Raw genomic sequence first — 12,433 nt, 5'->3', positions numbered from 1 at the left:
ATAGAGATTTGCAGCAGACAACATGCTGTGAGCCCAAAAGAATAGGAAACTACTGCCTGCTTTTTTTAAAACTATTGCAAAATGTGGACACAATACTTGGACATAATAGACTGTGTCTGACAACATTTGTACAGTATGTAGCGGAGTGAGCCCCACTCAGCTTCCTATAGTTATCCATATATAGTGACTAAAATTGCAGACACTGAATTAACTCTGAATAACATATGAGCTGGAGTGACAGCCTTCATGTGGTTCTAGAAGGATGAGAATAAGATAGATGGCTGTTTGTGTAGATGTACTAAACTGCAAATCCAGGGGTCCATAGAGTATGGAAAATATGCCAAAAGCTGGGTTGTCCCTTCCATCCCACAGACCCCATTGATTTCCTGCAGGGCAGGAATCCCCCCTTGCAGAGCAGCTTGCAAGATCAGGGTAAATCCATTTCTAGTAACAGACTTTCTCACGCACCCTACCCACTACATTCACGTTTCTCCACTTAGCCCACCTTGGCATCCTTCTGAACCCTGTTATTTTTCAAAACTATTTGGAGAATAGAGAGTGAGTTCTGAATGCCAGCAAGCAACTCTGCCTCTACTGAACCAAGCGGAGAAAGCAGTTGCACTTGAATTTCCCAATTGCCAATTCTCCTTTTTCCTTTCTAACACCAGAATGGAAAGAGCTTTTAGCAAAACTCTCTCTCTAACTTTAGCGGCTGCTCCAGTACCATATAAGGAGACGGGCCATTTCCAAGATCCAAAATATTGAGGGTTTCAGGAGGTTGAGAAAATGGCGAGTTCATATTTATACAGAAACAAGTGGTATGTCAATCCAAATCACAGAACCCGTGCAAAATGCACTCTCTGACAGGAACGCCGCTAAGCAGCGGCGTTCAGCGCCTCGTTTTTAGGCAATCGTCAGGTAAAGCTCCATCTAGAATAGATTGAACTAAAGCAAGATGACAGGAACTGGGAACCCCCAAATCCGAAAGAAATAGCTTTAGGGATGAAAAAGGAGAGTGTGTAAATAGCAAAAGTAGAGGTACCACATTTTGGAGCCAATTGCTTTAGAGAATAAGTGTGTTTTTAAAAACGGATTAAAATAGATTTCTGCAATGGAGGAGCAGGGAGTGCACAAACATTTTTATTTTTGCTCTCAAGCAAATCCCGGGACGTCATTCTCCCCCTGTACTCGGCCTTAGTGAGGCCGCAGCTGGAGTACTGTGTCCAGTTTTGGGCTCCACAATTCAAAAAGGATGTGGAGAAGCTTGAGAGAGTCCAGAGAAGAGCCACGCGCATGATCAGAGGTCAGGGAAGCAGACCCTACGATGACAGGCTGAGAGCCCTGGGGCTCTTTAGCCTGAAAAAGCGCAGGCTCAGGGGTGATCTGATGGCCACCTACAAGTTTATCAGGGGTGACCACCAGCATCTGGGGGAACGTTTGTTCACCAGAGCGCCCCAAGGGATGACGAGGTCGAATGGTCACAAACTACTTCAAGATCGTTTCAGGCTGGACATAAGGAAGAACTTCTTTACTGTCCGAGCCCCCAAGGTCTGGAACAGCCTGCCACCGGAGGTGGTTCAAGCGCCTTCATTGAACACCTTCAAGATGAGACTGGATGCTTATCTTGCTGGGATCCTATGACCCCAGCTGACTTCCTGCCCTTTGGGCGGGGGCCTGGACTCGATGATCTTCCGAGGTCCCTTCCAGCCCTGATGTCTATGAAATCAAAGACCAAGTCATTTGGGGAAATTAACTGGCTTTAACCCTTTGGAGCCAAGTTCAAGTTCAAATCCAAGTTCGTGGGTGTTGCTTAGGTCAGATGACCCACTTAATTTTTTTCACAACCTTTCTTCCTCTGCATTAGTGTGGGGTAGCAAGAAAGGAGGATAACATAATTCAACAGGAACTTCAGGGGTGTTCTTTGGATCGAAACGGGCTGTTGGGTAGTCATAATAAAAATAGGCATCAGAGATTCCTGGCAGTGCAGGTGATTAGAGAAGTCACTTCATGTAAAGGAAAGTTTGGACTGTTTTAGAGAGGAGGCAAAAGGCGCAAGCCATGTTGAGTACTGGGCATGGAGAACATGAAGAGGAGTGTCTGACTTATCCGTCCTTGTAATACAGGATAAGGGGGTGTATAGGGAGATGCAAGGCAGCAAACACAGAACAGGTAGAAGTAAAGAGATTTGTTCTAAATGTGTGATTTGCCTACAGCACTTGTTGCTGTGAGATGCTATTAAAGGCAGAGGCTCGGTAGACTTCGAAGGAGAATATGTGGACGTTTTAATGTGGTTAGTAAAGCCACATATGCAAGTGTACCAAGGACATGCTCTTACAGTTTTGGGGCTTGAGTTCCACCAAGGATTGGCTGTTTTTTTTTAAATTTGTCACATTGGTGAGTGGCTTTGGAAATCTGGACGTGATTATCAGTCCTGCATGCTGGAAATATTTGGCCTCAGATGATGGGGTGGGGTGTTGTAGGGAGAAACCTCCCTTATGGGAAGGTTAGTCTGTTACAGTGTGGGGGGGTTTTTTTCTGTTCTTGCAACCCCTGAGGTAGCTGGGACTGGTTTGCAGTGCCAGCGACCTTGTGTCTTAGCTGAGCATTCGCTGACTGAGCGAGTGCTGCAGGAATTGCAGCGGGCAGAGAAGCCCAAAGCAGACAACACCCATGTTCGTAGGGGAATGTGTTCCGGGGGCTGGGCCGGGGCATCTGATAAGCGGCAGCAAGAGCATGGTGCTCGTGCTGAACATTCCAGTGAGTTAATGTACCAGCCCTGATGGCTGCCGAGATAATGCTAAAATGTGGTTGCGACTTCATTGGGAGGGTAGGCGGGCATCGGTCATCTCGCACTGACTTGAAATCTGCCGCCTGGTAACAAAGGATTACAGGAGACACTGATGATGCTTGCACAGTTGCCTATTGCAGCCAGGGGCTGGGGATGTCTCTGTGTTAACCCTGTACTCCAGCCTCCAAGAGGATCAAACGGGACCCTCCAGTGCAGTGCCAATCCACCCTGCCCCTGTGTACTGGCTATGTGACGTATAGTCTGTCACGACAGCTTCAATTGTGTCTGAAGATGAGCCTATGTCCAGCCTTGGGCATTGAGGCACCTGTCAGGGGAGTGGGGGAGCAGGGCACTGGGGAGGTTAGAGACCTGTTCTTTGCCAGCCCAGACTGGGATTCATGTGTCTGTCTGCCTGCAGGATGGTGCGGCCGCGGCTGGCTGACCATCTACGTCTGCCAGGAAGCACAGCAGGTGCGGGACCAGCAGCAGCAGCAACAGAAGCATGAGGATGGGGAGGCAGCCAACGTCACGTTCTTTGGTAAGAGCTCTTGGTGGAGACAACGTACCCTTGTCGTGTGCTGCAGACAGGGGCTTGTCTCGCTCCAGCAAAGCAGGGACAGGAGGGCTCAGAGGAGCAGAGCAGTGCTGTGAAGTCAGTGTCATGTCAGCTTGAGGGCCATCAGGGAATTCGATCCTCCTGTCTTTGCAGGAGGCTGAGCTGGGCTGAACTGGAGGTCTGCTCTGACCTGCCATAGCTCTGTCCATGCCAGCCATGCTCGTGGCTACGGAATCCCACTCCTGGCACAATGCCTGTGCAGGGCTGATAAGCAATAGCTCCCGTGAGAATCCAGTGCTGCTGCTTGGATGCAGCGACTGACCTACATTTCTGAAGCAGCCAGTGGCTGTCATTGACACACACGGTGCTGGGAGGAAGCTGCAAAGTCAGCAGGTGCTGCCCTTCCTCTCCTAGGCTTTGCCTGGTAATATCCACAGGGTGCCCAGGGGTGGCTCTGGTCCCAAGGTGCCTTGATTTCGTTATGGCTGACTGGAAATATCCAGGGATGACCTTGTCATACTTGACCTCTGCTTGTTAAACTGGAAGCCCTTTGCAGCAGGGACCATCTTGTCCTGTGTTTTTATAGTCAAGCACCCTGGGACCCTGTTGCATGAATGTGCCATCATATTAAGACAGCTTGGCCTGTCTCTGAAGAGGCACTGGGAGCTGCTTGTAACCACTCCTGTCCCCCTTGGTGCAGTTTACCACGCTATTTATCTGGAAGAGCTGACTGCAGCAGAACTGACAGAAAAAATAGCCCAGCTCTTCAGCATCTCCTCTCGACAGATCAGCCAGATCTACAAACAAGGCCCAACAGGGATACACGTACTGATCAGCAACGAGGTAACAGCCTTGGTTGGGGGACATTGGAGTTGCGGTGACCTGGTTTGTTTGGATTGGGCACTTTACCATCAGGAGCCAGTGCAAAGGATTTTTGTGAAGAGTGGGGGAGTGAGCTGTGACACTTCCCAGCGTTACAAAAAATTGCTTGGAGGCCCCTGTACCTCTGCTGTAGCTGGGAAGTTCAGACGTTGGTGGGGGCTCATTCCACACGCATCTTACAGATGACATTTATTCTTCTACTTATTTTCAAGGCAAAAGTTTTCTACAGCCTTGACCCAGTGAGAGGTGCTCTCCTTGTTTTTCTGATGCAGAAACACCACTCAAGGCTACAAAATCAGCATTGTGGCTGAGATAAAAGGCTAGGGGCAGGAAGCGGGGATTCACGGCTCCCAGTTCTTTGCCTGTTTGTATAAGACATGAACTGCTCAGTGCCACATGTTTTGTAAGATGGAATCAAAGGCTGCATGTGATACTCAAACATGGTATGGATAGGCAGATATTTATGCCGGCATAAATGGTGTAACAAGTAACAGCTGGACTACACAAACCTCTGAAACCAAGGTAACTTCACCCAAGTTGGGGGAGTTAGCCCCAGAAGCGTCTGGATAAAATGCCTGCTAATGTAAACTATTTCAGTTTAGGCTTTATTTGTCCACAGCTGTTGCAGGATAGTAGTATTAGGCAAGCTTAGATCCTTTGGATCATGGTGTACATGTAAGAGGTTAAGTCACAAAGACCAAAGACACATACGCCTAGGTAAGAGTATGGTGGAGGAGTGGAGGCTGCCCAAGACCTATGACCCCCACTTTGGACCACTGAGACAGAATCGAAAGGCCAGACTGAGTCCAGGCATTTAGTGCCTTGATAACTGCAGCTTCTGCCAGAGCGTAGCAGCTAAAAAGTGCTGCTGACTGCCTCATGCCGCATTTCTGTCATGGTGATGTCCCTTAGCCTTTCTCTGATGAAGGAGTATCCACAAGGCAGTGGGGACTAGGGTTTTGAGGCACCCTACACTCATCTTATTTTGGGGATTGCAACATTGTGGTATTTTATAGGAGCTACCCCACCATGAGTAGCCCCACCTCATTGCCACCAGGCCCTTCAGTCGGATCATTTTACAGTCATACCCAGGACCCCGTTCCAGGGTAGACATTTACCAAAGGCAAATTGGCTATTCCCTGCTTCCCTAGCAGCCAGCATCAAGATGCAGGTAGTCTTGTGTGAGCTACCCCAGGATAGCTGCATGTCTGTCTGTTCCTGACCTTGGTGTTGTTTATATTGATACAAACACAGTGTAAATTACTTAGCATGTGTGTATGTCTGGCAGTGCCCAAGAAGCTTGATTCTCACTCAAAGACCCTTATAGCACCTGAGCAGTGCAAAAGGTGCCTTAGTTGCTTTTCCAGTGCAGGAGAAGCGAAGGAGCCATGATATAAGTGAGATCTGGGTGCAGCCAGCAACATGTGTATGAAACTAGGCACATCTCTCTGTAAAGAAGGCGGTGGGCAATCCTGAGGGCTCTCTCTAGTCTTAAGCTCCTGTGCTGTCCAGATAACCCCTGCTTTCTCATGCATCTGAGAACTGCTGGTATGGGCAAGCTAGCTAGCCACATTGCATCTTTGCAAATGGCACAAGAAACGTGTGGATCAGTTGCTTCATGGCATGGACTTTTTTAGGGGAAGGAAAGGGCTAGGGCTGCCTCCTGCCATGACCACAATCAGTGGCGTGAACTGGTTGGTGTCTGAGGCCACTTGTATTAATTAGAGAGGTCTCCAGGGGTGCATCTACACGTGCAATTAATGCGCATGAATAAACTAAAGCTTATTGTTCCAGAGTTTATTGCTCACGGGCATGCTATTTGAATGTGCACCCGGGACCACAGCACGTTGAGCCGGGTTGGAGCAGCTCTGGCTGGCAAGGGGGTCAGCCTGCCAGCCTGGGGCTGCTCCCCCCCAGCTCGGTGTGCTGGGGGGGGCATCTACATGTGTGCTGCTGCAGGGTAAAAAAAACCCTCTGCAGCAGGATAGTACTTGTATTTACAAGCACTATCCTGTTGTGGAGTTGATTAGTTTACTCCAGCCTAATAGGGGCACATGTGTAGGTGTGTGACGTTTACTGCGCAGATAATTAGTCTATTATGCAGTTAACATCTCCTCTAGATGTGCCCCAGGAGAACGAACAATGCTCTGAAAAAGTAGCATGTCTGGGGCATATGAATCCAGCAATAGATGGATGGTTTTGGAAGGGATTTGTCCATTGGAGACTAGCTGCCCTATAGTTTTGTTTTGGGTTTTTTTTGTGATTCTCTTGGTTTGGTTCTTCTGATCCCTGTTCTGGGATGGATGGAGGGAGGAATAAGTTATGTATGGTTGGTTCATTCCATATATCCCAAAGCACTAACACATTGGCTGTATAGCTTCCAGCCCCTTGTACAGTCCAGCAGAAGCCCTGCCACCAAATGACTAATGAGCACATGAAATTCAGCCTAGATCATATATATAATGCAATCTGGTGGACTCAACTGATTTCATGGCTTCTTTCAGATGATCCAGAACTTTCAAGATGAATCGTGTTTTGTTCTGGACACAATGAAAGGTAACTGGCTTTATTCAATGCACTGTAATAAAACAGTGCACATTATTTCTGTTTCTTTCTTCCCACAATTTTCTTTGGGAACCTCAGGAACTCCTCTGTCCAATGACACACATTTCAGCAGCTTTCACTGATCTGCTGGTGCTCTGCTTTTGTTGCAGCTGAAACCAATGATAGCTACCACATCATCTTAAAATAAAGAGGGGGCTGGACTCTGCAAGGCGGCAGTCCTCTCTCATCACATGTGAAGACCCATCACTGACTGCACAGAGACACAGGCAGAGAGATCCTGAACTCCACAGAGTCTTCGCTAAAGAACCCAGTCTGTTTGTTACTACGTGATGCTTTCTGGCAGAGGAACACCCCCCCCCCCTTTTATTTTATTTTTTTTTTTGCTCCTCTGGCATGCCAGCGCACTGCTTCACCTCTGGAATGGAGGCAAAAGTTGGCACATTGCATTGTCATTAGCTGTTGGGATCCAACCCTAGGTCCCGTGACAGCCCGTGTCTGAAGCCTTGAGAGGGGTTGACTGCTACGATGCTTCTGAAGGCTCTCACAAGTGAACTCTTCTGACAAATTGCCCAGCACCCTTTCTGGCATGTGCTGGGCTGAGCAGGTCTCAGCTAGGTGCCCCAGTTGTACTGACAGAGCTGGGGGGTGGGAGGACTCTTAAGCTTTTATTTGACATTGTCTGTTGATACGTTGTAAAGCCGTTATGCTCATCCTCCTCTCTCAAGTCACGTTGATTTTTAGTTCTACTCTGTGTGTGTGTGTGCGCACGCGCGCGCGCATGTTTTGTCTTCCCCTGCCAGTGTCAGGATTGTCAGGAACACTATGCAGACTTGAGGTTTTGATGGTCACTTTCTACGCAGACAAATGCCGCTTTACTCTCTGCTCAAGCAACTTTGCAAAAGGAAATCTGAAGGAGCTAACTCATGGATTGATTTGTTGTTCTGCATGAGTTTTTTTTGAAAAACAAAAAACCAAAAAACTCCTTGAGACTTTTTTTCAGGGCAAAGGAAGCAAAAGATATCTGCTGTATTTTTAATGAAAACATGAGTGGTGTTTTATTAGCATGTTGACTATTTCCCCCTCTCCCCCTGCTCCCCAATCAGCTTGAAATTCCCTTAGGAACTGGAACAGAATTAGACCAGTCCTACGTGCACTAAGAAGGATTTTCTACAGCAGGAGCCTGCGGGGTTTGTGCAAAGCCACGGTGACAAAAAGTGCCTACATACAGACTTTGAGGATGGGAGCCATCGGGCCTCTTGGGTAAAGAATCTGCCTTCTTAAACAGATGCCTGAGCATATCTCACAATGCCCAAAATGAGCTTCCTATAAGGAAATGAGGCTCACATGCCTTATTTGCCCAAAACAACAGGTTCTGGTGCAAAGCAGGTGGCTTTTTAAAAACTATACATGCATTTCCCAGCCCCTCCCTGCCGGCCCTCCCCCAGAGAAGCCCAAAGCAGAAGTGTTCAAGTCAACAACTAAGGTTGCAACATGAAACCAATGCAAAGCAGGATCTGCTGGGTTCTGATTTGCCAGGATGGGGTGAATTAAATGAGTCTGACAATCGCATCACCATGGTCCAAAATAGCTGCTAAGATACTGACTGCTCTTGTTGTGATAAGCCATAAGAGACCTGTATGCAACTTCTGTCCGCCTCCGCTCATTTCCTCCCTCCAAAGATGGCGGGCAAAATCCTTTTGCATTCTAGGCTGTATTTGAAGTGATGTAACTGGTCGCTTCTGGCTCAGAGTTGTCCACCATCCAATGGCCACTGTCTGAAAAGAGCCAGACACTCCTGCCCCAGTATCCTAGCAGATACTGGTCAGTACCACAGTTGGTAAAGATGGCTGGTAAGTCATGTTTATAGGGACATAGTTGAATTTGCTTTAATGCCAAAGTGGCTGGTTTCTCTTGGGTTTAGTCTGAACAAACTTCTAAAAGCTGCTCGTTACTGAGCCTTCAGTATCGTGGGCTTGATGGAAGATAGCAGCCTGCAGTGTCCCTCTCTCTGGCTTTAAAGAGGTTTGGATTATAACCTTTGTCACACTTAATCTAGAACAGAGATACAAATGCTTCTAAAATGGCTGCAGCTCCTCAGCTCATGAAAGGCCAAGGCCTCCCTGTTGTTACGCACTTGGGGGAAAGATGCCAAGAAAAGCCGTGGAAAGCTGGCAGACTTCCACCCGCTGAACAATGACGTGTGCTGCTCCTGATTTGACGGGACTCTGAATTCTGCCTCCAGAGGTGCTATTGTTTTGGCCGCTGGCCTTTTGTATGGATTTTAATACATCCGTGATTGGGCAGGGATGTATATTTTAGTCTTGGCTCTTTTTTTTTTTTTTCCTTTCCTGTTTAGTATGCAAGAAGTGTAATAGCCGATGTACCAGAGTGACATGGACTCGTTTAAACTTTTTGTATCGCTATTTCTGGGTGTGTACAGATTCTTTTAATTAATTCATCATGTTTGGACACAGAAATATAATGGTTCTGGCTGTGTTATTCCTATAGAGCTGCTCCCTCACTTGTGTGTCGGGAAAGGAGAAGCTAGCTTCAATACCACCCGCCTCCCTCACCCTGAAACCTAAGAGGAGATAGAAACTCCTTTGATTTAACTCTTTCTTTGCCCAAACAGCATACCTGAATGAATAACTTGACCTGCTACTTTAACTCAGCTAATCCCTCATTTAATAAGAGAGAAATCGCCACCTGAACTGCTAAATTGAGCTCCTGGTTTTCAGCCAGAAATTATCCAGAGGTTCCACTCTCCTCCTCAGCTGCATTATGGAGGTAAGTGACTTCTTTCATAAGGGGACCACACCGGAAGCGGAGCAGAAAATCCGTTCTTTGTAATGAGGCTCCGGTCTGCCGCTTCTGTTCTCTCTAATGCGACCCTGGCCCTGCTGCCTTTTTTATCTTGTGAAACCCTTCTGAGTATTCTGCTGTATGGAAAAAGAGCATATGTTGTTTTTCCATCCTGCTTTCTGCCTTCCTTTTTAAGATGACTTGGTCATCATAGGATACTTGGATCTAGAAATAGGATTGCAGGAAGCTGAATGCAGGAAATGACCAGTAATTGAGCCATGTCTATATAAAGCTGGATTGAATGAGATGTGAATTCAGTGTTAGCCTTGGCTCGAAGCGCGGGCTGGAAATCAGTTTACTCATAAACAAGCTGATTCATACTTGGTTAACTAGTGTGAGGATTAGATTATCCAACTGCTTTTTTGATCGACCTGCCCTTTGACCTCTTCACAGTTGAATCCAGAGGCTGCAGCTGCTCCATATCTATAAAATCAGGTGGTTCTTTTTTTTTTGCCTATTCCCACTGGTGTTCTGTCCCTTCTAATCTCTTGTCTAGACTTCCCTGTAATTCCATTTCTGGCCTCCATTTTTTCCATATGTTTTGCTTTTATGGTGTTCCCCAGTTGAGTTGCTTGCCTGTAGGTTTTGCACTGCTCCCATCTTTCTCCTTGGGCTATGCTAATGCTAACCATTCACCTTGAAGTTCTGGTGGTAGCACCTGGTGGTTGATTCTGGCATCTGCACCAGGTTGGGGCTGTCTTGCTAAGCAGATTTTGTTGGACTCACCAAAATCCTTTGCAACAAGCTGATTCCATCATCACTTTCTTAAGTGATCATCAGACTCTTGTTGTTTGGCAGCTGAGCTTTCATTTCCCAAGAGCTGTCTGATGGAGCTGTTGCATTCCTCTGCTTGTGTGCATCACCCAGGCCTGTAGTCGCCCTGGGTTACAAACACTAAAGGCTGTTGACCTGAACAAAGTTGCTGACCCAGCACATTGCTATACTTGTGGGGGGGAATCTTTCTTGCTGGAGCTTTAATGACTGAGACTGCAAAAAAATCTCAAGGCCTTTTTTCTTTCCCCTAAGCTGACCTCTGCAGTGCACACACCCCATCCCCTGGACGATGAGGAAACTGCAGGGTGAAAGGCTTGGCTTGTTGGCATTTTTTACCTGCAGGGTCGAGATGGACTCAGATGAGCTTTGGGGTACCGCGGTGCCCCTCCTGGGTCTGCTGGGGGAGGGCTGCAAGCCTTTTGAATGAGTGGGAAGGCAAGGGGCTGTGTTCCAACTCATAAGAGCTGTCACTGACTGGGTCAGACCCTAGGGTTATGGTGCCCAGTCTCCTGTGTCATGTCTCCAGGGAAGAGTTTTGCTGGGCAGTGTACACTGGCTCCTTGGACTCGTGCAAGGGGCAGTGGACGCTGTCTGGTGGGCTTTGCTCAGTGCCCCCTCCCCCCTGGCACACTTAAACCTCTCCCGTTCCTGTTATGTCTGTAGTTGTCCCAAGCAATCAATTGTTCCCTACCTAGTGGGCTTCCTTTTTAAGGGAGGCTTATAGCATTTCCTTGTGGGCATTGGCCCACAGTCCCTAGGCAACCAATAGGCCTGTGTCACGTGTCTGGGCAAGTTTTTGTTGGGCAGTGTCCACTGACTCCTTGGACTCATTCGAGGGCCAGCGGGCGCTGTCTGATAGGCTCTGCTCGGTGTCGCCCCTCGGCACGCTTGTGTTAAACCTCTGACCGTCACTCCCATCCCCGTTTTATCATTTGTCCCAAGGAATTAGTTGCTACTTTCCCAGTAGTCTCCCTTTCTGAGGCAGGGGGCTTATAGTTGTCCTTGGTAAGCATTGGGCCATGATCCTTCAAAGCGGCAACTAGGCTTGTGTCATCTCTTGGAGCAGAGTTTCACAGGGCCGTGTCAACTGGCTCCTTGGACTTGTTCGAGGGCTAGCAGGCACTGTCCGGCAGGCTCTGCTCAGTGTACACCCTCGGGGCACTTGTTCTGAGCCTTTGACCTCTGCTTCCTTCCCTGTTTTCTTGTCACTTGTCCCTAGCCATCAGTTGCCACTTTCCTACTAGGCTCCCTTTTTGAGGGAGGATGGTAGTTTTATTTGATAGACATTGGGCCATGTTCCCTCCAAGTGGCGACTATGCCTGTCATGTCGCTGGGAGTGTCCGCTGGCTCCTCGGACTCATCTGGTCGATGGTCTGCTCGGTGTCCCCCCTTTTTGGTGCCCGTCTTCTGAACCTGTGACCTCCGCTCCTGTCTCTGTTTTGTCCTTTGCTGCCCCACACATTCAATTGGCACATGTGCAATGGACCCCTCAGTTGATATGTCCGTTAACGTGCCGTGATTACGGCACATTAAATTAAATTGAATACCAGTAATAACATGTCCTAACTTAATGTGCTGTAATTGCCGCAATTGCGCATCGGCGCTAACGAACGCTTTTTGTGCCATGCTTAGTGCTCGTCGGACTACTCAAAGGCGCATGAGTGCGATTTGGTTGAATTAGTCCAGTGGCCATTCGGCGTCTGCGCCAGTGCGGACTGATGTTGCCCCAGGGGCCCAAGGGCCAGGACACCCCTTGTGCCCCCAGGCCCATGGGGTGGGGCAGGAAGGGACTACACCTCCCGGCGCCCCTCTCTCTTTCTCCCTCCCTCCCGGACTCCATTTCCCAGCGTCCCCTGCGCGGCCGGCAGTGAGTCCTCCCCTTTGCCCCCCGCTCTTTCCCAGCGCGCTCCACGCCGCCGCGGAACTCCATCCCCCAGTCTGCCCCGCGCGTCGTCACGTGGCCCGGGCTATATAAGGCGCGGCGCTGCGCCGGTAGCCCCATTGTT

At 48.6% G+C, this 12,433-nt stretch overlaps 2 protein-coding genes across 2 annotated transcripts in view; both read left to right on the top strand.

Annotated features, from left to right (window-relative positions):
• TFCP2 (transcription factor CP2) overlaps nucleotides 1-9,268 on the top strand; it is a 34,888-nt gene extending 25,620 nt beyond the window's left edge. The window contains 5 exon segments of the mRNA XM_025213412.1: nucleotides 3,207-3,225; nucleotides 3,227-3,326; nucleotides 4,045-4,187; nucleotides 6,731-6,782; nucleotides 6,941-9,268. Coding sequence (XP_025069197.1) covers nucleotides 3,207-3,225; nucleotides 3,227-3,326; nucleotides 4,045-4,187; nucleotides 6,731-6,782; nucleotides 6,941-6,978 — 352 coding nt within the window. The 3' untranslated portion in view covers nucleotides 6,979-9,268.
• CSRNP2 (cysteine and serine rich nuclear protein 2) overlaps nucleotides 9,146-12,433 on the top strand; it is a 26,030-nt gene continuing 22,742 nt past the window's right edge. Inside the window, exons 1-2 of the mRNA XM_025213416.1 lie at nucleotides 9,146-9,221; nucleotides 9,424-9,578. The gene's annotated coding sequence lies outside the window, so the exon portion shown is untranslated. The remainder of the gene's footprint in view (nucleotides 9,222-9,423; nucleotides 9,579-12,433) is intronic.

This window comes from Alligator sinensis, unplaced genomic scaffold, assembly GCF_000455745.1.
Source record: "Alligator sinensis unplaced genomic scaffold, ASM45574v1 scaffold551_1, whole genome shotgun sequence".
NCBI classification, from domain to species: Eukaryota; Metazoa; Chordata; order Crocodylia; family Alligatoridae; genus Alligator; species Alligator sinensis.
The sequence above is the reverse complement of the archived record's forward strand: the minus strand, read 5'-3'. Positions and strand labels throughout refer to the sequence as shown.